General features: G+C 47.0%; 1 protein-coding gene across 1 annotated transcript in view; it reads right to left on the bottom strand.

Annotated features, from left to right (window-relative positions):
- The window catches only part of LOC119444419 (eIF-2-alpha kinase activator GCN1), an 80,428-nt gene that overhangs the window by 44,754 nt on the left and 11,830 nt on the right, over positions 1-23,844 (bottom strand). Inside the window, exons 3-13 of the mRNA XM_049664586.1 lie at positions 19,348-19,569; positions 16,920-16,988; positions 16,349-16,487; positions 15,589-15,785; positions 15,281-15,470; positions 14,414-14,484; positions 9,959-10,174; positions 7,456-7,658; positions 4,742-4,865; positions 3,330-3,428; positions 390-533 (exon numbers count right to left, since the gene is read on the bottom strand). Coding sequence (XP_049520543.1) covers positions 390-533; positions 3,330-3,428; positions 4,742-4,865; positions 7,456-7,658; positions 9,959-10,174; positions 14,414-14,484; positions 15,281-15,470; positions 15,589-15,785; positions 16,349-16,487; positions 16,920-16,988; positions 19,348-19,569 — 1,674 coding nt within the window. The remainder of the gene's footprint in view (positions 1-389; positions 534-3,329; positions 3,429-4,741; positions 4,866-7,455; positions 7,659-9,958; positions 10,175-14,413; positions 14,485-15,280; positions 15,471-15,588; positions 15,786-16,348; positions 16,488-16,919; positions 16,989-19,347; positions 19,570-23,844) is intronic.

The raw sequence follows: 23,844 nt of genomic DNA, 5'->3' as shown, positions 1-23,844 counted from the left end.
TGAGGATGGAGAAGGAGTCGTGGGAGGCCGAGCAGAGTGAATAAAGGGTTGTACTTGTTCGAGACGCGGTGTGCACGCTTCCTCCCTGACAGGCATTTATAGGCATTTAGGCACAAACGCCAAAATAGGCATTTATAGGCACTATAAAAACACTATAAAAGCCCTTCTTAACCTCTAATTCATGCTCATATATCAAAATGGGGCGATAGGAGCGCAAGGAACAAAAAAGGCATTTGCCTAAAATCCTGTCTCTAATGATGACTAAGCAGACCCGACTGCTAGATGTCGTCAATGCAAGTCTATTTCCTTCTTTTTGGACATTCAGCTTACGCAGTACATGCACGTGCATAACAGGGGTACACTGGTCCAGTACGAATGAGCCCACCCACCTCCTGTTGTTTGGGTGTGTCCAGCGAGGCACTGAACGCTGTCAGCAGTGCCGGCAGGATCTTGGGCAGGTGCCGCGACAGGGACTCTCCAGCCACGGCTGACAAATGCGACAGGGCTTTGGTGTTTACAGGAGGCGTTGTCAGCTGCAAGCAGGAACCAGGGAATGAGAACAGTGCAAGAAATACATGACAGCAATAACAAGACAGAGATGTTGCCTTTGACGACAAGCATTGAATCTTACAGAACAGCTTTCTGGGGCCATTTTAAGTAGCAAAAATCTATTCCATTTCCCACTCTTCCTTTGTAATCAATTCTGGTAGAGAGAGAAAGATAAATGAGACGCAAAAGGCAAGCTGGTAGCATCAGCGTGGCAGCACCTGAGCCCATAAAGCAGGATGAAAAGAATGGGAAACTAAATGGACTGATACAAAACACAGCTCATGGAGGCACTCCAAAGCTAAGGCTCTTTGAGCTGCTTTTCTTTCCAGTATTGCAAGCTGCTTTAGAGACCACTTCTGGGCTTCTATCAAGCAACTTACATTATAAATAGGGGTGTGCCAATACTCGAATATTTGATTTCTAATCAAATAGAGGATATTCAAATAATTGGATTCGTGGATTGAATATAAATTTTTTTTTTCAAATATGCGTATATTTGGTTAAAGATTCGGCTGTGGGCGGTATCTTGGCGTGCGCAGTGTTCCCACAGTGCGCAATCTCTATCGATACAAGGTTCATCCAGGTCGAAGAGACCAATTGTAACGATTAACGCTACGTGGACAGACGGGACAACAAAAGCAGCACATATGGAAAGCACAAAAGCATTTGCGAAAACCAATTCCCCACCGGATGCCACATAGATTGTATGAGATACGCTTGTTCAGTGTTCACTTATGCAGATTACCGCAGTTAGGAGCTTTCTGCCAACATGCGAGTTTAAGCACACGGACGAACTTGGAACGCATGCTCGCCTTAGTTGCCAGCTGGTTGCCTGTGGATCCAACGCCACTTCAAAGGCATTCCAACCCGTATGTGTGATCATTGTGACTGATGAGCCACCCATAGGAACACATTAGCAACAAGCTTTCTGTGACGGCGTGCAGGTCATTGTTACATCGGCTGGTGGATAACTTGTGTCACGGTTGTTAGGCCTAAATGGAATTGCATCGTCAGGTGTCGGCGACTAAAGTTAATTTTATTCTGTACCAAAACCTCCTCGCCAACCACCTTGCCAACCACCTCGCCAACGAAAGCGAGTATATGGAATGACCGTAGTTCACGGCTGCCATTGTTGCAAACCACCGTACGGTGACCCCTCGAGCATTCCGGTGTCCTTTCGTAGCTTTGAGCGACCCGTCACAAGACTAGTTAGACATGGCAGGCTAGAAAATATTACGTGAAAGCATGCTGAACCTCAGCTGCAGACGTATTTACACTGACGGCAGATGGATGCAGGCAGAAGGAAGGAAGGAAGGAAGGAAGGAAGGAAGGAAGGAAGGAAGGGGGGGGGGGTCACTTAAACTTGCTGTAGGCCTCCCGATTTGGGAACCTACAACAGGCAGCAGATGACACGAAACCCGGTCGACCTGTCCTGCACTGATGACGACGCAGAACGGTGCCAATGTCATGCGATGCACGGTTTCCACTTCAGTCTGTTGCGCCAAATACCCACAGAAACTACTTGCCATATAAAGATGGAAAAACCCTTCTGTTTTGTAGAAGAAAACTGGAAAGCAACACTTTCTACGCAATAGAAGATTGGCGTTAAGCAAAGTATGGCCAACTATAAAACTGAAAACCTCATTGGTATTCAGGACAACATAACTTCTCTATTTCTTCAACTTCAGGGGGTAAAAAACACTTGATTCTATTTGACAGACATTGCATTGATAAAAAATATTTTCCAGGCCTTTGTATGTGAACCGAGTTGTTATCAGTGCTGGCGTACTAATTTGGTTATACACTGCAATACCTAGGCACCTAAGTTACTGATAGCTAGCAACATTCTCGTTGCCCAACATGAGTACACTCCTGAGCATGTGCAGCACAGTATCCTTTTGCATAAAATTTGTAAGCATAAAGCTTTGTGTTAAATTTTCTGATAGTCGATTTGATATACACCTTGTTTTTTATTCAATTCAATACTCGCTTCAAGATCTACTACAGTAAAAGCTTCATTACAAGAGACACTCAAGGGATCCAGGAAACATGTCTCTTGTAACCAAAAATTCTAAAAATACTGAGGAGTCCGACTAGATAATTTTATTATACACCAGCATCCCCCCCCCAAAGTGTGTTTAAATACATCTACAGGAAACTGCCCAGAACAGCTTAGAGAAGTCATTCATAGTAGTTTGTATTTGGTGACTGCAGATTTTATTGCATTCCTTCCCAACTTCTGGAGGTAAAGAACTTCACTTTGCAAGCCTTCCTGTTGCTCACAATAGCGTTCAGTTCCATGCAACCTAGTAAGCGCACGAGCGGAGAAGAAGGGGAGGGGGGGGGGATGCAAACTGCGGATGGAGCGATAACAGCACGAAGCAGAAAGTGAGTGAAGATGGCCTACAAAAACCCAACATTTTTTTTTTTTTTCAGGGATTGAGACATTGTTAGGCAGCTCAACTCAATCATCAGGTAAGAAAGAAGCACTTGCTGGCCTTGTATGCTGGTCGTGCTTTGTTGTTCTTATACCATTAGCCAAAATGTGCAAGTTTCTTATATAACTGCACGACCTTCTAGAAACTGCACGAGTGCACAAATGTACATGCTGCTTTATACTGAAGTCTGGGCTGGTTGTGTAACACAGTTTTAAAATAAATCTGACAACTTTTCATGCTCGCAATGTTGCCATTCTTGTACAAACGTAATATTAAAGAAAAAGAGGAACATTAAGCAAACTAGCATTATGCCCTTGCAATGAAGGCAAGCAGTTGTCCCACCTGTGGTATCAAGTAGGGCAGCACGACTCTGCTCTTGATGGCCATCACTTGCCGCAGGCCGTCCAGTGTGTTCTCGGCCAGTACAGAGTCACCCTGGCCCTGAAATTGTATCGTTGCATTAACATACAACAACGTTAGATTTGAAGGTGCCAGCACTAGGCACGTTTTGCATCCTTTACACATCACACTCGGAATGTGACCTACAAGACATGGTTTGGTATGCCAATAAAGGTTCAGTTGAAGAGTCTCTAAACCTACTTGTCATCAACGCTGTTGTCTCTGTAAGGATACAAATCTTTATGGTAAAGTGATGCAAATGTGTCACAAGACATTTCACTTATTCTTCACAGCGGAGAAAGTTTTCCAGAGCTACGTCCATAGACAATTCTCCGTGAACCACAGGATTTCGTACAAAAATGACTAAAGGGCATGGTGCTAGTGCAACAGAAGATGCAAATATGGTGTTTCAGCCAGCGGGAAAATAAGGGCGTAGTACGTCAATTTGCATAACAACCTTCGTCCTTTTGGCTTCAAACGACCTGGCGATTTGCAAATTGACCATTTTCAACAAATCATTGTGTTATATTGTAACAATTCACAATGACTATGCACATATGCAGGGACCTATTGCCTTGCTGTGTTTAGAAAAAAAAAACACTTGTGGAAGTCCAGCGCATTTTTTTCTTCCAATTTTTCACAAGAAGCAGGCCTTAAGCTTATGCTTATGGCAGGTTTGATGGCTACAGATTGAAGCCTCAAACTGCACTCAGACTGCTATGCAGAATAACGCAGCCACTGGTGGCTACCTATGAACACATTTATTCACCCTTCAGATGCCCTCATCATGCTTGCCTGATGAGCTTGCCTCATCTACACTCTCCTCAAGCTGGTCTTCCTCCTTGAGATTGAATCATTTAGATACCCGGTCAGCTTGAAGCCGCACGCCACGCATTCAAAATTAATGCACACAATTCTTGCAGTGATACCCTATTCGTGCAACCAGTGAGGCCCTTCTCGAAATCGCCCGTGGCCATCCACTAGGAACTGCAGCACTGAAATTTTGCTTTGAAATGCGGGTTGACGCACATGTTAAGTGGCCTTTGCAGAGCATGATCTGAAACAGTAAATACAGCCATTTTGCAGTGGCTTCCAGAACTAGCATGCGAGCTCGGGCATGATGCTTAGTGAAACTTTTCTTGCCTCCCAGATTTTGTGCTCCAAAGTGTGGACGCTGGTCTTACGCGAGTAAATATGGTAAATAAAGCCACAACAACTTCCAAAGGCACAAGCACAAAGATAATCGTTCCCATAGTAACTGAACGACAACAGCACTTGAGTTCCTTCTAGTAATTTCAAAAAGAATTTTAGTCGTGAGCCAACGCTTGAGAAACGTCGATCTTTAATAATCTCACCAGCTGCATCAGCAACGGGGACAGGATGTCGTCCAGAGCCCTGGAGCCAACTGTCGAGTGCAGGTTGTCAAATGTCTTCGCTGCGGCTACGCGCACCTCCTTCAGGGGATCGCACAAGGCTCTCCTGCGAGTGCGGAGAGAAACGAAGAAGCGTGGCAGTCCCATACTGGCATCATTGCACTGGCGAAAGAGGCCCAACCCAATGACAGTTGGACAAGCTTTGAAAAATGTTGTGAGCACCTGCTTTTAAGCACCGATTGCACAGAGATGTTATCAGAACACTGTGCGGACATGCTGGCTTGCTACTAGACAAGCTTTTCTACATATAATTATTTTGCCCCATCACGTCCAGTTTAAAACGCCTATTTTCAGCCTGCCCTATGAAGGTTTTCAAGCAATAACCGTAGCTCACAATGTCCGAGTATGGTACTTACCCGATGGTAAAATGGGCATCTTTTCCCAAGAAAATCGGGCTGACAATTGCCTGAGCGGTGCAATTGGATAAGAAACCAAAACTGCCTTCGCAACATTTGTATACCTTACCGCATAGATCGGGTGTACTGCAGCGAAGCTGACTTAACAAAACCACCAACTGGTCGTCATTGTGTAACAAGTATTAAGGCTCGTTCACGCCGAAAGCAAAGCGTCTAAGCGGCCAAGTGGATTTTCAACATGGCGAGCACGTGGGCCTGTTCAGGCCGGACGGCTTGCCTGGCTGCCCACGCCGCCGAGGAGGCGGAGCATCTAGCGCCTAGTGGAGGACGTGTCGCCATCTCGTGGCACTGGTCGTCCGCCCTCACCACACGCGCGCAGATCTTGCGCCGAGATACACCTGCGTCACCCATCATCTGGCGTTCTGGTTGGCTGCGCCAAAGCGGAGAGCTCCGGCGGGGAGAAAAAAATTGGTCCGAGAGCAATCGGGCCCGCCGCCTCGTTTTCCAGCCGCTTCACCCACCCGGCGAGGAGGTTTTGCCCGCTTTCCACCTGCCCACTTGCCCGCTCTGGCCGCTCCCGCCTTTGGTGTGAACGTGCCTTTAGATCCTTGCCCATTTTTTTTCTTCGCTACTTTGTTTTCTACTTTGTTTAGGAGCTTTCATGTCATTTCTATCTCAGTTTTCTACTTTAGACACATAGAAGGTGAGTGTGCGTTTGATTTGGTGGTGCATTAAAATCAGGCAAATACTACCAAATGAATCAGTAGTGTATTTTACCATTTTTTCTGCCTTGCCCATTTTTTTTCTTCGCTACTTTGTTTTCTACTTTTTCACGTCCTTTCTATCTCAGTTTTCTACTTTAGACACATAGAAGGTGAGTGTGCGTTTGATTTGGTGGTGCATTAAAATCAGGCAAATACTACCAAATGAATCAGTAGTGTATTTTACCATTTTTTCTGCCTTGCCCATTTTTTTTCTTCGCTACTTTGTTTTCTACTTTTTCATGTCCTTTCTATCTCAGTTTTCTACTTTAGACACATAGAAGGTGAGTGTGCGTATGATTTGGTGGTGCATTAAAATCAGGCAAATACTACCAAATGAATCAGTAGTGTATTTTACCATTTTTTGTGCATCTCATTTATATCGACTTGCCGGATAATTGAATCAATTTTGTTGGTCCTATCAGGACCAAATTAACAGAAGTCGACAGTAGTGCAAATAGGAAGTCCTATTGCCATGCATGCCTGTGTGTACCATGGTAACAAATCGCCCACTGTTCTATGCTGAAGCGTTCTAAAGCAAGAGCGCAATGAGATGCGTCGACAGGACCGACGTATGCACAGCGAGGCAGGGGGATCTGTGTTGTGAGGCTGCAAGAGTGCACACTGGTGTAATGTATCCGGCGAATATAGTCTCTAGACAAGCTTTCCTACTGTAATTGCAACCTTTTGTGCTGTCATCACCTTCTCTTCAGCAGAACTCAGTTGTGCTCTCGTTGTTTGCACATTCATGATCCTACCATCGACAGGTTGGCTTTTCCGCAAAGCTCAGCTCCCCAGTGGCTCAGCTTCCATGCCAAATGCGAGCCCATTTTATCACCCACTGAGCCAGCATGGCTAGATCCACAATGCACATCACCACATGGCAGACAGCAGAGGTCACGTGTGACACAACTTTCGAGATAATGCACACACTTTTAAGACACGTGTCAGCCATGACATGACGCCAGTGCCATGTAACAGATGGCGAGAAAAACAGGCCGGTCCTAATTTCAGAGGCCATTGCGTGAGCAAAGCTCCTCGCGCTAAGTGGGCTTGACATGCCATGGAAGCTGGTCATGTTTTTGCAGCACTTCAAGACGCTGACAGTAATCTAGAAATGCTGCTGCATGCTTTGTAGGTAGCTCACCACCAAAGAAGAAAAACAGAAGGCACTGCTGACACTCATCGGGCGGCAGCTGACTCATGAAAAATAGTACAAACAGAAAACATGAGAGGAGGAGGCAAGATAAACAAGAAGAACCCTGACCGGTGTATTTTGGCTGTAGAAGGTGTTGTTATACAAAGGGTTTATACATTTTGATGGTACTTGAATCATGCACTCTACGGCTTTTATTCTTGTTCTTTGCGATTGTGTCACCCATCTGTTGCCTGTAACCTCAATGCCTATGGATAAACACGTTTCAGTTATAGCTTGTTGTGTCTCCTTTCTCATTCGTCTGTTCTGTCTGCACTGTCTATCACACAATTCTAGCCAAATGGCCAAGTCCTGCACCAGTACCTGACGGTGGGCACGAGGCTGTCGAGGAAGGTGAGCACCATGTCACGCGATGTCGAGGCCAGGATCTCGCTCAGCCCAACGCACACACCCTGGCGCTGGTCGGGCAGATCCGAGTCCAGGCCTTGTTCCAGGATGGGCACAATTTCAGGCAGCACCCGCTCGCCCAGCTTGCGCACCAGGTCGCCCAGGGTGCGCGCTGCCACCTGCAATGAGTCCCCACTGCTGCAGTGCACGTTTGTTACACTACAAGGCCGGCTTACAAGGATATACAGTATAGACCACTTATAACGTAACCGCTTATAGTGCAGGACCGGATATAGTGCGGTCTTTTCAGATTCCCGTTAATTTTCCCATAGCACTCCGTGTATACACGTATCGCTTATAGTGCAGTTGCGGGAAACCAAATACCGGTTACAGTGCGGCTACCTGGGAGTACGGAAGTCAGCGGAGACGGCGAACGCTCCTCTCAAACGGGTGCTCCAAGGAATGCTCGAGGAAGAAAAAGAGACGAAGTGGAGGAGAAGGGCACGTGGTGCGAACGCACAGCCAGTAAGGCTGAAACCAGAATCTTGAGTGCGAGTTATGAAGTATTACGGCGCGCATAGCGAGCGAGGACCACGAAACTGCCAACGCCGGCCAACGCTCGCTTCACGATAATGGCAGTAAACGAAACTTCAGGGAGCGGGCTGCGCCGGCACGGCACGACAAAGGGCGCACGTGGAGACCGTGGAATGTGAGGGAGGAGGGCGGCAGTGAAGCGGATTTCGCCTCGGCAATTCCGCCGCTTTGGTGGCTCCCCTCGCCCTCCCTCGTAGCTCCCTCACTTTCGACTGTCACCGTGCGCGCCCATTGCCGTGCAGGCGCCGCCGCTCCAGCCGGCCCGGTGCCAGTTCACCAAAGTTTCGTTTTTTGCCGTTATCGGGAAGCGGGCGTTTGCCGGCGTGGGCAGTTTCGTTGGCCGGCCTGGGACACCGCCGCTGCTTCCCTCTGCGCCGTAGCCGCAGCGCGCAAGGTCAACACATGACTAGAAAGTAGAGGAAGCATAAAGGAGAAAGAAGGGTTCACTGCCATTTTCTACGCGCGGCTATGGTAGCGTGGCTGAGACGTCGGCACGTACACGCATCATTCGGCGCAACGCAGAATCGGCGACCTTGCCATTTGAGAGAGGGTGAAATTTCCGCTGTTTTTTTTTTCTTTCCTTTTTTTTGTTTCGTTCGCGCGCGACATTGAGGGGTCTCTCCAAAGCTTTTACTCTATGGCGGTGCCGGAGCAATGCCGGTTGGAGGCGCCGTCGTGTGAATTATTTCGAATTAACGAGATTCGACTGTACATTGAATGAAAACGTTCTAGCCGCATTCCTCGACTGTCGCATACGCGTGGCGGCTCGGTGCACATGTTTTGCATATGTGCGGGCCTTGAAAATTGTTGCTTTGGTTATAGTGCGGTACCGCTTAAAGTGCGGATATTCGCGACTCCAGCGACTTACGTTATAAGCGGTTTACACTGTACAATGAATGAAGTTGCTGGAAACATGTGCACCTCAGATATATATGGTGTCTCGCACTGCCACAAGAGGGCAGCACATGTACCATCACAATTTTTGCAAGCGTTGTTCCACCCCATCATGTGCCACCCTATCTTTGAATACCTTTAAAGCCTTTATCCAAACAGAATAATTTTTTTTGTAGAATTTGACGCAACATTCTCAAGATAGTAGAAATAGCCCAAATTCACAGTGCTTACGAAAAATTCAGAAGAGGTGACAGGTGTGCACCTATTAAGTTGAACAACACAGCAATGTGGCTTTGCAACCACTGAAGGGGCCTTTTAGAAAGCTGCATTCGGGCTTCCGACTACAGTAAAACCTCATTACAAGAGACACTCAAGGGACCCGGGAAAGATGTCTCTCGTAACCAAAAATTCTAAAAACACTGAGGAGTCGGACTAGACTTCTTTACTATACATCAGCACCCAAGTGTGTTTAAACACATCTTTGATGCGAACAGAGCTGTCTCATGGAAACATGGCAATGGCTCCGGAGTCCGACTACCGGCATACAAAGCAAACAGCATCTTAGATGCTGTGACGGAAATCCAACTCAATGGTAATCTGTCGCAGAGTCGGTGTGGGAGTGCGACAGCGATTATAGAAACATAGTGAAAGAAAATTCAGTGCAATTTGTAGCCGCAACCATGCGAGGAATGACATCTGGCTGCGGAACGAAACAAAATCGAGCCATGGGAATGAAAATTGCAGCGCATACCGGTTGGTATGACGTTGGCCACGTCACGTGAACGTGTCTGGGTTGTGTCTCTTATAAATAACGAAGAGTTTACTCTAGGGACCTAAAAAAGCTGTCCTTAGTTGTGTCTCTTGTAACCATGTCTCTTGTATGCGATGTTGACATGGCGAACATAGGAAAACCAACCAAACCATTTTCAAATGTTTCTTATAACCAAGTGCCTCTTGTAACAAGATTTTACTATTTTACTATACCACTCACCTGCTGCTTGTCGTAGCTGCTGCTGGCCAGGAATCCCAGGAGCAGGGAGAACAGGGTGGGCAGGATCTCGCGCAGGGTGCGGGGCGTGTTGGTCACCACCACTTTCCAGACGTGCAGGGACGCCTGGCGCACCATCAGCGAGGTGTCCAGGCGACCCATGTACAGGCCAGCCAGCACCCGGTTGCGACGTTCCTCACCCAGGGCTATCATGATCGCCTGCCAGAAGAGCATCATTACCTTCATTCAAACCAGTTCTCGACAGCACGCGCGTGATCCTACAATTGTCATGCGGGGGAAAAACATAGACTGATATTTGAAACCTACTGCACTAAACAGGTAGTACGTCGAAATTGCACGAGTGGTGATTCTATTACATTGCTGATTCTACTGATTGTGCAATGCAGTAGGCAACCGTATGTTACACAATCAGTGGGTGTACAGAGACCTAAAATATATTATGTATGCACAAAAAAAATGCGCAGATCCAACGCACATGTTGGTATCCATGTGAAGCGAAGTTTTCGTGAAGAGGTTCATGAAATGCAATAACATTGCTTGAGTCATTTCTGCGTCCTTGGCGTACAGGAAACTGACACGCGCATGTGCTCTCGTGTACCTGCGCTACACATTGTGACAAATCTTACATAGGCTTGTATTTCTTCATTTCTTATTTATTTATTTTAAATGCACCAGCTGCTTCTTGGCCAGTCCCCCGTTACGAGTATGTGTCATAGTATGGAAATCATATTCATCACGAACACAAACAAACATTTCAAAGAGACAGTTGGCGTTGGCATATGCACCTCCTGCAGAGTATGTGCAGTTATGGGGTAATGGTTAGAGCATAGGTTCTCAAAGTGGGTTCCGCAGGCCCGTGCTTGGGGTTCCGCGAGCCACTGATAAATTTTCCCTGGTCCCGCTCTCGACAAGTGTCTAAAACGGCGAACACGAGGTGCGCTTGATCCAAAGAACCTCCATTACCCATTTCCGAGTGTCAAAAAGCACATCACAGCGCGTAACAGCAACGTGCGAACTGCGCAATAAATACGCAAGCAGCTTTTAGCCACCCAACCTCTGAGAACGGGCAGTGCGCCTAAGCTTTCGCACTTGAATCTCGGAGGCCGTAACTTACCACCATGCGCCTTTCTCCTATTTGTAGATAGGGTAGGTGCCGATACCGTGCGCACTGACGTATACGTTGGCGGAATAAAAAAAAAAAAAAAAAAATCCGCAGAGCACCGCAAATGCGCGCCCCGCAGAAGAGCAATAACGGCGTAGCGTCCAACCGAAACGAAGCGGCGCAGTCCGCATCGCCGTGGCCCTCAGCGACAATCGTACGCGGCACGTGAATGACAGCAACGCCGAAGCGCTTCGTGCCTAATTGTGCCTTTAAAGCCTTTATTCTTGCGTTTATCGCCGCGCGTAACACCGCGTTGGCGGCTAGCCACGTGCCTCCGTAAGTGCGTAGTCGCTATCTCTGATCGCGTCGATAACCACCGCAGTTTCATCCGCAGCGGTTGCGGCAAATAGTAGTTTCGTTTTCACTCGATGCGCGTGTCGGCTGCGTGCCTTCACAACTGCGTCGTCGCCTCCCATGGCAGCGTCGATAGCGACCGCAGTTTCGTCCGCACTTCTTGCAGCGAAAGGTAGTTTCGTTTTGCCTTGGTGCGTGTGTCAGCCGCATTGCCTTAACAGCAAAGTCGCCGTCCATGATCGCGTCGATAGCGGCCGCGGTTTCGTCCACAGCGGTTGCGGCAAATAGTAGTTTCGTTTTCACTCGATGCGCGTGTCGGCTGCGTGCCTTCACAACTGCGTCGTCGCCTCCCATGGCAGCGTCGATAGCGACCGCAGTTTCGTCCGCACTTCTTGCAGCGAAAGGTAGTTTCGTTTTGCCTTGGTGCGTGTGTCAGCCGCATTGCCTTAACAGCAAAGTCGCCGTCCATGATCGCGTCGATAGCGGCCGCGGTTTCGTCCACAGCGGTTGCGGCAAGCAGTAGTTTTGCTTTGACTCAGTGCAAGGCTGTCGAAGATAAAAAGCACCGGCTACATCGCGATGGACGGACAATTTGTTGGCGAGCAGCTGAGTGGCGAAAAAATAATCGGGATGTCGCCCGTTGGTGCAAAGCGCATCTCAGATGAAAATGCGCGCCGCGAAGGATGTCGCGAGGCCTTCGCCGCTGCTAGCGCTAATCAGTCATGAGATGAAGAGAATTTCAGCTTCCGCACTGGTCTTGTGCTAAATAGAAACAAGATTTGACGATTAATTGAGTAAATAAAAGCGTGTTGACGTAGTGAAGCATTTGTTTATTGTTTTCTTGATACCCTCGATAATACGACATTCGGTTAATTCGGCGGAGGGGGGGGGGGGGGGTTCCTTGGCACTTTATGGAGCTTAGCAGGGTTCCCTGGGATGAATGTAGTTGAGAACCCCTGGGTTAGAGTATCGGGCTGCTGAGCTGGGAGGCTGAAGTTGGAATCCTACCGCTGAACGTGCTTCACTTTTTTTTTTTTTGTGTGTCTGTGTGTTTGCGTGAATGCGAATCTACTTGGCGACAAACTTGAAAACCCGACCGACCAATTGACCGACCCAGGCGAAATGGTCGGCAAAGCAAGCTTCACTTTAAAGCTGTTTTCTCGCCCTGCGCACTGACAAATTAACATTTTTTAGACTCTTTTCGTGCATTTTCAGCCAAACCACTTTGATACAACGTAGATTAGGCGTTGCATATTATGACATAACATTATGATGTTATGCCACGTGACAAACCAAGAGAAAAAACAACATATATATATATATATATATATATATATATACTAAAACATGTGGTTTTCAAAAATTGATTTCTTTCCCGATTTTCGCGATCTGATCCCCACGTCCCCCCTCGATAGAGGTGTTTATAGTCCTGTGGGTTGAGAACATTAAATGGTGACGATATGTAAATGGTGAAGATATGCAGCCAATGGTATAAGTAAGTACAGTTAAACTTCTATATAACGAAGTTGAATATAGCGAAACTCTCAATATAACAAAGCATTTTACTTTTCATAACTTCTTGTCCATAGGACACCATGTATTTCTATTAGAACCTCAATATAGTAGAACCTCGTTGATACGAGCCCGTTACGTACATTTCCTGATGCCAACGTTCACGATCGAGAACACAATAAAATGACACAATCTTTTTCACCAGTTCATACATTCCCGAACAACATGATCTTTCGGCACTACTGTTCAGTACATCGCCAGACTGCGATTATATAACGTTTTCCGGCCGCTACATCGCTCACGCGCAGTCGAAATGCTGACACCACCATGTCCGAGACCTTTGCAGAATGGCAGCATGCTGCAGTACCGTATTTATTCGATTATAAGGCGAGGGTGCCAGTTGCAGGACCCAAGAAAAAAAGTATCGCCTTATAGTGTAGCTTCACGGCATCACAGTGCGCACTGCCATAAAGCCACACTACGCGACGAAATTCGCACTGCCATGAAGCTACACCTAAAGGCAAAATTCGCGTATATGGCGGGGGGGGGGGGGGGGGGGTGACTTTGAGGCTAAGGTTCGGGGAAAAAAACCTCACCTTATATTCGAATAAATACGGTAGTTCCAGAAGTTTACGCTTCCGGCCAACTAGAACGCTTTGCTCTCTTGTGCAGAATACAGTCATGTCCTGCTGGTAGTAGAATATATCACAAGCACACTTGATAGTGTGCTCTTTGGGAGTGTCCCACATAAGCCTTGCCGTTTGCTCGTATGTGCCTTTGTTAGTAAGGCTTCACCTGCAAATGACTTAGGCGTTGCGTGTCTGGCATGGCACGAACACATTCAATCGGTAGCTTTACGTTGCGAGTAGAAGTTCCTCGATTTCTCAGCCTATTCCACCAGCCTGTCCCAATCGTTTTGTGAATTCAGCTAGCTGGCTTCTGTATAAAAGGTGCAATAAATATTCTTTTGTTTGTTACCGCTACTTGAACAGTGTCCTTTTGTTCCAAGGGTGCTTGAGACCCCAAACATTCTCTAGGCCTGCATGTTAATTGTGCACCCTGGGCCGCGATTTTGTAGCGAGGCATTATGACTTATTCTACTCTAGTCCTATCATTCACCGCTCACGGCCGGCTGATCCCGTTGACAACGCGAGCGGACCGTCGCTCCGACCACTGACAAAGCGCGATAAGCGTGAAAAGGCATTATTACATGAAAGGCATCGCTACAAGTACCGGCCCTGGTCCACTACACATTCATTGTATATTAAAAACTCCAGCAGAATTGTACACAGGGCTCCCTTAAACAAACATCAATGATTTCTTCAATGATATGTGCAAACAGTCTTTCATCAACTACAGAAGTAGAAACACAGAAACACCTGTGGTTAGATTGCAAGTGTCAGTTGCTTTCATGTCCCAATTGTAATTCGTCTCAAGGAAGCTGAAGTGATGCACTAGTTCACTTTTACCTTATGAGACTGTTCTGTGCCAAAGTTGTCATCTTCGTGGGCAGTTTCTGTGGTCATCTTTCCTGTCACACCTGAAACAAGAAATAGAGCCATGAACAGAGCAAAAAACATGTAAAAACTTGTAGGGTTTTAGGCACTAAAATGTGCACAATACACAGGCATTTTTGCATTTCGACCCCATCTAAATGCAGCCGTTGTGGCCGGATTTTCATCCCGCACCCTCGGGCTTAGCAGGGTAAAGCTGTAGCCACGACGACACCATAGCGGGTGTGCAAAAAAAAAAAAAAAAGAAGAGAGAGAGAGATAGTAAAAGTCAAACATATTTCAGTGTATTCCTCAAGCAGCAGATGAAGCGTGTACAAGAACCACATTCTCGGTTGATCACTTTCGGTGATATGAGCACTTTTGCAAGATTTCCCTAGATTCAGTGCTGGATACGCTGGCAGCTATGGGCAACAGTGGGCCCTTCGATTTTCAAAGTTCTGGCAGCCCGCTGGCAGCCATATGGCAACCAGCTTGTTCCGGGCACTGATAGGAAGTCCCGTGGGCTGGGATCTCAAGACAACCCGAAGCTGCCCGAAGTTTGCAAAATCGAACTCCAGGACAGCTCTGGGACACAACACACGTTTTGCATGCATTTTGACAGTGGGAGCTCAGCATTTCATTTCTATGTTGCGGCAATGTTTGGTGATCGCTGTAGGATGCGTCGCTAGCTAGCGTTGGTTTCGTTAATGCATCCAAAAAACAAAATTGGTGAATGCATAATTGACAATGGGCGTATGGCCACATTGGGGAAAAAAAGAAGAAATAAATAAATAAAAGACGGAGAGGGAGGCTTAGCAAAGGCAAGCCAGCTGTGTGGCTCACCCGAGATCTTGTACAGAAGGTCACCAAGGAGCTGAACCGAAGAGTATCGGATGCGCCAGTTGTCATCAAAGAGCCCTTTCTCCAGTTGGGGCAGCAGCAGGGTCATGGCCGTTTCTGCGTACATGTTCACCATGCGTTGGCCTGCCCGGAGTGCTGTCTCCCGCACATACTCGTTCTCGTCTGCTAATGCCTGTAATGCGCATATGCACTCGGCATCAGCGCACGCTACTTGTGGAATGGTACTTAGAGATAAGCCACGTGAACCAGCTCCTGCAGTAGTAAAGAAAGGATGAAACAGGTGGACTGACCTTGAGAATGGGGTTGATGATCTGTGATATGTAGGGGGTGAACTCCTTCTGGAACACGCCCGGCAGGTATATGAACATCATGACATAGCCATCCTTGACGTGCGGTGCAATGTCTGTCCGCTCCGCCGTCAAGATGATCTCTGGCATCAGCGTCTGCAGCTTCTCCACTCCCAAGCCTCCGAGCACTTCACTCAGGCCTTCCCCAAGGAACAAGAGGAAAAACAGTTAAACATAGCTAATTAATTAATTAAATATTGGGGTTACACATGCGAAAAGCATGTGTAACCGCAGTTTGATTATGAGACACGCCATAAAGGAAGGGGGAGGGGGGGACTACGGAATATTAAGAATAGAAAGCTACGGATGCACAGCGTAGATGAAGAACAGCACTCCTGAAAATAGTTAGTCTTATCAGCATTAGCTTAAACTAGAGAACAATATTATGTTTTATTAAAATAAGACAAATTACGTCACTTTTACTTAGCTTTTCAGTTTTTTTCTGCAGTGTTCAGCAAAATACGATACCCTCGCACGTGGAAGCTATACTTATTCATTATCTGCTCTAAGAAACTGAAAGTGCACTGAAGTACTGCCGGACTACTTGACACGTTTAACAGAGGTGCAGGAATTCCACACCCTTGTACCTTTCTCTCTTCATTGCCACACAACGCGGTCTGCGAGTATAGTTAACCCCTGTTATCTACTTTATGCCAGATCTCTAGCTGTGGGGGGTATACGTCAGACATGGGGCCACACACACCTTGGGCTGCTCCCGATCTATCAACGGGCGAGGACTCCGAGGTGAGTGTCTGCATGAGCCAGGGGATGAGGTCCTCAAAGCAGGTCTCACCCATGCCCTTGATCATCGCGCCCAGGGCACGCGAGGACACGCTCCGCACCTGAAACCACGTGGACGAGCATGCCATTCAAAGCTCGTGCACAGAGGAGGCAACACGCCATGGGGTTGACAAAAGCAGCCAAAGGAGATAAGCATGCACAGCAAAGTTTGGAGGAGAGTAACAAAGACTTATTCATTAGCACCAGCTATAAATTGTTCTGACTGTATCACTTCATTCTTGGCCTAGTCGGTACACAGTTCAATTAAATGAAGAATGGCGCACATGAATAGACACAAGAGGGGAGATAAAAATAAAGCCACTTTGCAAACTGAGAAGTATAAGAGAGAGAGCCAATCAAGGCAAGGCAAAGGAAACATAGTATGTACAATACAAACATGATAAAGCACACAATTCGTCACGGTATGCTTTGTCATGCAGAAAGCATTCATGCCAAGTTGTGACTGTGGCTTACAAGGGAGAAACAAAACTCACCTCTGGTACAGGATCCAGGAGGGCCTGCTTCAGGCCCGGTATAATGGCTGGTAGGTAAGGGGCCAGGTCCTATAGACATAGAAAGCAGCAAACTCAGAACACTGGCAAACAAGGTAGGCAACAGTCGAGGTAAGCAACACCCGAGGCTTCAAGGACACTAAAGAGAAAAATGATTTCACCTGCATAATTAAACTACCTTTCAACAATGCCAAAAATTCCCCTCTTACTACGAGAAGAGGCTTAGTAAGCCACAAAAGGCACAAAACAAATGTCTAGCGATGACGCAACCTTGAGGTTCCTGCACCAGCTTTCTGTGAAATCATGCATCTTGACGCCCTCAGCTCGGGCCTAGTTAAATATTCATCGGTAAAAATAGACTACAGTGTGTTCTTGAAGGTGCTAATATTTCAATATGGCAAGTTATGCAAAGATTTAATGAGCCGAGAGGGTCCAAATGCGAAAACATACTTTGAAATTCATGATGTGACAGACAGGAAAAAAACTTTTCAGGATATACTTGAGCAGCCTGAACTGATTTTGTGTTTCTATTTAGTGTCCGTTTAATGCTGACAGCTTCCACAGTGCTGAAAGTCTGGATTATAGAATGTCTTCAACCTCCCGATGCCTTTATGCACTTGTGTGCCCCGATTTGTCAGCAACACAACTGCAGTTCTCCCTACATTAACAAGTGCCAGAAAGCCGTGCTTGAACTCCCCATCCTCACTGGAACATCAGATTTATTTATTTAGGGGATGCACGAATACTCAAATACGCAAGTACGAATCAAATAGCGAACATTCGAATAATACCATTTGCAAATCAAACATCTACTATTCCACTTTCCAAATATTTGTTATACAATAAACCCTCGTTAAAGGCTGAGCTACATGGAGCGAACTTTCACAAGCTCTGTGCAGCAAAAATAGACGCGGCAGCTCGACCCTGACTGTTCACTGGCTTGGGCTACATGGAGCAAAAAACAGGTAGATGCTGAAGCGTGCTCGCCGTGTAGCTATCAGTGTTGCCAGCTCATGTGTTTTTCGCCCCTTATCTCGAAAAGCTTTTGCGCTGGATGCCGGATATCTCGAAAAAGAGAAAATTAAAGGTAATGGGGCAGCATCGCTTGTACTAGCTTTTCACCCAACGAGAGCGAGCAATAGCGATGTCACCAAGCTCACTAGCTGAGCCAGACACTGTGTCAGGCTGCGCTCTCCGTTTCTTCAGACTACCACTAATCGCGTGCACTTTCTCGACTGCTCCCTGCCACTTCATTGTGGTCTCGTGCAGCAGCAGGGAGCTCAGAGCCGAAGTATTCTTTTCCCCCCTCTTATATTAAGCAATGAAAGATTGCCATTAAGTCACAGTATGGCCCACTAATAAACTGCACTGACAATGTACCTCATTTCTTCAGCTTCAGAGGGGGAAAAAAAAGCACTTGATGTTATTTAAACAGACATCCTATTCATAAACAAAGAGAATATTTTCCAGAACTTTGTGTACAAACTGAGCTGTAATCAGTGGTGGCAAACTAATTTAGTGTTCCTTTTACTAAGAGTAGACCGTAATGTACCATAAAAGCCCGCTTATAATATGGACCTGAATTTACTCGAGGTAAAATAACGAGGGAAAAAAAAAAGTTTCATCAGCGTTTAAAACGAGTGAGGCAACCTCAGCGAAAAGATTTAGTTACATTAGACTGTGCTTCCAATCGTCGTCTTCATCGTCTTCAGTCATCTTTTGTGCTGTTGAGCACATTCAAAATGCTGCAATTCTTAAAAGCATGACTGACAAGGTCCACTGGGATATGCTATGTCAACATGTTATGGCAGCCAAACCCGTGCTGTCTTTTGATGGCACCTCCTGTATGGTAATGGACGATGAGGAAGATGGTAGCCGTGCAGCAAACATGAAACCAAAACGTCGACTCGGTTTCTGGCTGAAATTTGAGTTTGGATCCGCATACAGTATGAGGTGGTAATTTGGGATGCTTAACTGGAAAAAAATCCTTGTGTTATATGCAGGTCTTTACGGAACATCTTGATTCCTAGGTTCCAAGAAGTTGTTGATGCTAGCAACATTCTTATTAGGCAATGCTAGTAGACTCCTGAGCATGTGCGGCACCTGGTTTTCTTGCACAAAATTTGTAAGCATTAAACTTGGTGAAATATATTCTGAGGTTCAAATCCAATTTGAAATGTACTACTTGGCATGTGCACGATTGATTGATCAAGTCTAATGTCTCAAAACATCAAAGGTGCTATAAGAAGTGGAAGGCTCCGTAAGCCATAAAAGAGCCGTAGTGCAAGGCTCCGGGAAAATGTTTACCCTGTGGGGTTCCCGCTTTGGCTTGGGTCATACAACAGGTACACGCTTTGGCTTGTGCAGGTACACAGAGAGTGAACAGACCAAGATAGCTAGAGAGGCGCACCTTGTGGTCGGTGAGGGAGTACATGTTGCCGATGATCTGTGCGGCCATCTTCTTGGTCTCTGTCGAGCGATCCTGGAAGGCACGCTGCACCACAGGCATGATCAATGCCAACGACGGCGCGTCTATGAAGTGCACAAACTTTGTATTCAGCAGTGTCGCCAGACAGCCGGATGTCTTCTCGGCCGGGTCTTGTAGGGCATCCAACAGCACTGGCACAATGGCCTGCATGCAAGCAGTGTTATTTTAAAAAATCAAAAAGAGATGAAAAAGAAATAAAAGAACAAACCACACAGACTCAGACACCTTTGGTGTGCTGAAGCCATTTGCTACATAAGGCATTTAACTAGGTATGATCGTTATTGCTAATTTCAATCAAGTTCGAGCAAGATACAGTCTACACTCATTACAATGGATCCGCGTACAACAGACTTTCGGATATAACGGACCATATTTCAACCTTAGTTTGCTCTACCTATTTTAGTAATGGAACGAAGTTCGCTTTTAATAGACCACGCTACAACAGACCATCGGCTACAGTGGACGAAATTAGCGGCATTAAAAAAAAAATCGAGCCTATAAAGCGTACTTTTGCCGTGTTGACACAGGATGACAAGACTTGCGAGGGTCAGTCAACAATCGTGGCTCAATATCGGGCGCGCAAGGGAGGAAGGCGGGGCAGAAGAGCGCAGTCTCTTTCCCACGCGAGGCACGGGAGAGGAGGCAAGGGATAGGGAGGGGCGTTCAGCTCCAGCGGCTGCTGCCGCGCCGCGCGGGCAGCAGCCGAAAAGCGTGGGCAGCATCTTGAAAAGCGCGGGCAGCGTCTTGAAAGCGATCTTATCTTGAAAGAACAAAGTGCGCTCAGTGCCGGTAGCTTCGTATGCCCTGTGCTTTCAACGTTCAGTTTGCTTGCTGCTGCTGCAGCGCTCCCTGACTCCAGCGTTTTGACAGTGCCTTTCCGCGGTCATCAAGCGAGATGTGCTCATGTTTACCGGTGCGCGCATGATACCGTGCTTGTTAATTTAGTAAGTAAGCAAATGTTCACAACCTTACACGGACGATAAAGTCACTATCCTTACTTCGTATACAGTTTAAACCTGCTTATAACGAACCTCCATATAACGAATTCCTGGATATAACGAAGTTTTTCTATTCCCCGCCGTTATTCCATAGAAGCACATGTATTTGAGACCTCTACGTAACGAAGTGGCAGCGGGAGACCCCCTCGAAATAACCAATTTTTCCCCGCCGACAAACTAGAGTTTTCACGCCAAATTTTGTCATTTTTGCACGAGCGGCAACCGGAAGCACCTTCTCCGCTGCGACGGAACGCGAAGCGGCGGCGTCACGCTTGGCGTGCTCGAATTCACGGCAACTGCGAGGCAAGAGCGAGTGTGCATGCATGAGGCGGGCCTGCATCCCTCGACCCAGCGATCTTGCCGCTGCGGGCGTGACCTTTCCCTCTCCCTTCATTCAAACCTGATCCCGCCGCTTGCTGCAGCTGGCCTAGCTCGCCAAGCCGGCACTCTCCTTTTCCTGTTGATGTTGCCGAAGGAAAAAAAAAAAAAATCCCTTTTTTTTTTTCAACGCGCTGGCAGCGCCACTCTTTGGTTACTGCGCAAGTCTCTACGCTTCACCTCACTAACCGGACACTAGGTGTCACTATACAATGCTACGACACCATTGTGTCGCTCGCTCTTCGTTTCCGGCGCCTCACGCTTGTGCGAAATGACGAGTCCACGCATCCAGTACCTGATGTGGCATTCCAAGGATGAGTGCTTCGACGAAGAAACGCAAGATATTGACCTTGTCTGCAGTTCGCTTTGAAGATAAGCCCGCGCGGGCGCACACTTTTTCCACATTGCAGATCGCTTTCAAGATACGGCGGCGGCCGCCGAAGTAAACGCCTCCCTTTCTCGCCTCCCCTGCCGTGCCTAGCGCGGAAGCGCGCTTCCGCCCCCTCCCCCCCTCCCTTCTCTCCTTCGTACGCGCGAGATGAAGTCGGCTGATCCCCGCATGCTTTCACTCGCACACACAGCGTACAGCGACGTCCACGGTGACAGCACAAATGCGTTTCGCAATAAAATGTGCTTCTGGGCGGTTACTACTCCGACGGCGACATTGAATTCGCACCCCCTACCGGCAGCTTCTTCGCGTTACCGGGAACTTATCTCGAAGGCCATGCGTTTGTGTGCGGCAATCGGCAGGAACTACGTCATGGTGGCCATGTTGCAAGTTCACTATCGCTGGTGACTGTCGTCCGGGCGTTGCAACTCGAGAATCGAACGTCTGCGCACATGAGATTTTGCCGATTTTGTGCCTATGCGTGAAGAACAAGAAAAATAGTAGCACTAACCGTTTGGTGGGCAATGAGGGACTACAGCTTAAACGGTCAGTCAATATATGGGCTTCAATGGGGGATGGGTGGGGGAATCTTCGCGACTACATTTAAACCGCAATTACGCATTAAGCGGGTACGTATTAACGAGGTTTGACTGTACTATCCTTACTTCGTATAGCTGTCTGCTAGTTTTCTGTTGCAATCGCAAAGACCTTCGCCTTTCGGGCGAAACTGGGACCTTTTTTGTTCATCGCAACTTCAGTGTATTGGGAGTAAATCTTGAGCGATAATACATACGGTAAGCGTTTCTTTTCCGAATTTTCGTGCTGAACCTGCATATAACGAAATCCTTTTTATAACGAAGTTTTTCGGGAATTTATAAATTTCGTTATATCCAGGTTTAACTGTAGCTGTCTAATAATCTGCTATTGCAATCGATGCTTCGCCTTTCGGGCGAAACTGCGACTTTTTTTTTCTACTTTGAATGTTCGTCACTCACTCTTTGCAATAACGTTGTTATACATCGTGACCAAAGTTTCGGAAGTGATTCGTTTCGGACATTACGGACTTCGGATAAAACAGACATTCTTTGCCAGATTATGAGGGGCTGTTGTAACGAGAGTAGACAGTAGACCTGCTTCTCGTGGCAGTGGTGTGTCTCGTAGAAGTGGTCCATTCAAGCTGACCCAGGCCACACGAATACTGATAGCAATGCTCGAGAGGCTGTTCGTTCACACTAGTCCAAATTGTCCAAACAGCATACATAACATAGTGCACATAGTGCCGCATAGAAAACAGCAAAAACGAGAGTGCTGCCGCCGTAGCTTCGCAAGATTGCACGTGGTGCGACCAAAGTGCCCCACGGAGAACTCCGCATTTGTGCGCTGCTGTCGTGGCCTCCATGATCAGAGGCCACACCCGCCGTACTGCTTTGCCCTGACGCATGCTAGAGACATGCTTTAAAAGCACGTTTACGCTGGCATGATCAAAAGCGAGTGACTTTCATTGCAGCTCCTGAAATCCACACGCAGCGTTCAAATCTTCATCGCAGTCGGACTGAAGCAGGGAGCTGCGTTGCCGTGCATCCAGTTCGGTTGCACTTCCGTGCTTCGGAACATCGGGTGCGCCCTCCTTCTACAGCGACTGGGTTTGAAGTGTTCGTTGTAACAGTACGGCACTTTCGAAAATGTTCATTATATCCGGACGCAGTTTCAATGGGCAGGGTGGGAGAATCGTAAATGCCATGAAATGTGGGCATTATAACCAATAGATTGTTATATCTGGGATTGTTATAAGTGGGTTCGACTGTAGTTATTGCATAATATTCGATTTGTATTCGAAACTTTGGACATGTGCCAACCCCTAGTATTTCGCTTTCTTTACACAGCTATTGCAGACACCTTGTGCTTCCTATACCCTACCCTGCCAGCTCCATCATTTGTTTCACGTTCACACACACTGTCCCATTATTATAAGAGTGAGAGACAGAAAGCGAGTGCGTAATAATCTGTTATCCCTTCATCTTTGTCTTTATCATTTTATCTATGTCTTTCACTTTTTCTATGTCCTCGTCACTTTACTTGCGGGAAAGAGCACCTCAACTGTCAAAATGTGACAGCTGTCATGAGTAGTGTGTGGCAAACGAGAATTAGTTGTGATGCTCGTGTGTTTCCAAGCATAAATGACTGTTTCTATGGTCTGACAGGACAAGCTGCCACAAGTGAAGTGTGGTAACACTGAGAAGTAATCATGAGCCATTCAAATATCCCACGCAATATGGTCATTTCTTTCGTCTTTAGGTGTAGCCACACACAGCTGTCACCCTGTGTATATTGAGCACATTTGCCAATCGATATGATTTCATTTAGAGAAGCGATTTTAAGCCCTTTCATGGCATTTGTGAGTGTTAATGCAGGGTTCAACATGTCGAAGTACTGGTCGCCACGAGTGAAGAGTGGTAAAGCTGAATATTTAGAGTTTATTAGAAGCCTGCGCTTGTGCTCCAATAGTCAAGAGCGTCGTGCTATTGTGTCTGGGGATATTGGATCGAATTCCACCATCAGCCATGCCATTTTTTTGGTTGAGTAACAGATTGAGTTGAATGCTCCAACCGACCCACTGCAAACCCCAGGAAGGTAGTCAAAAAAAGCTTCTCTTTA

The sequence above is a fragment of the Dermacentor silvarum genome, chromosome 3 (genome assembly GCF_013339745.2).
Source record: "Dermacentor silvarum isolate Dsil-2018 chromosome 3, BIME_Dsil_1.4, whole genome shotgun sequence".
NCBI classification, from domain to species: Eukaryota; Metazoa; Arthropoda; class Arachnida; order Ixodida; family Ixodidae; genus Dermacentor; species Dermacentor silvarum.
Note: the sequence above shows the minus strand (reverse complement) of the source record. Positions and strands in the feature narration are given on the sequence as shown.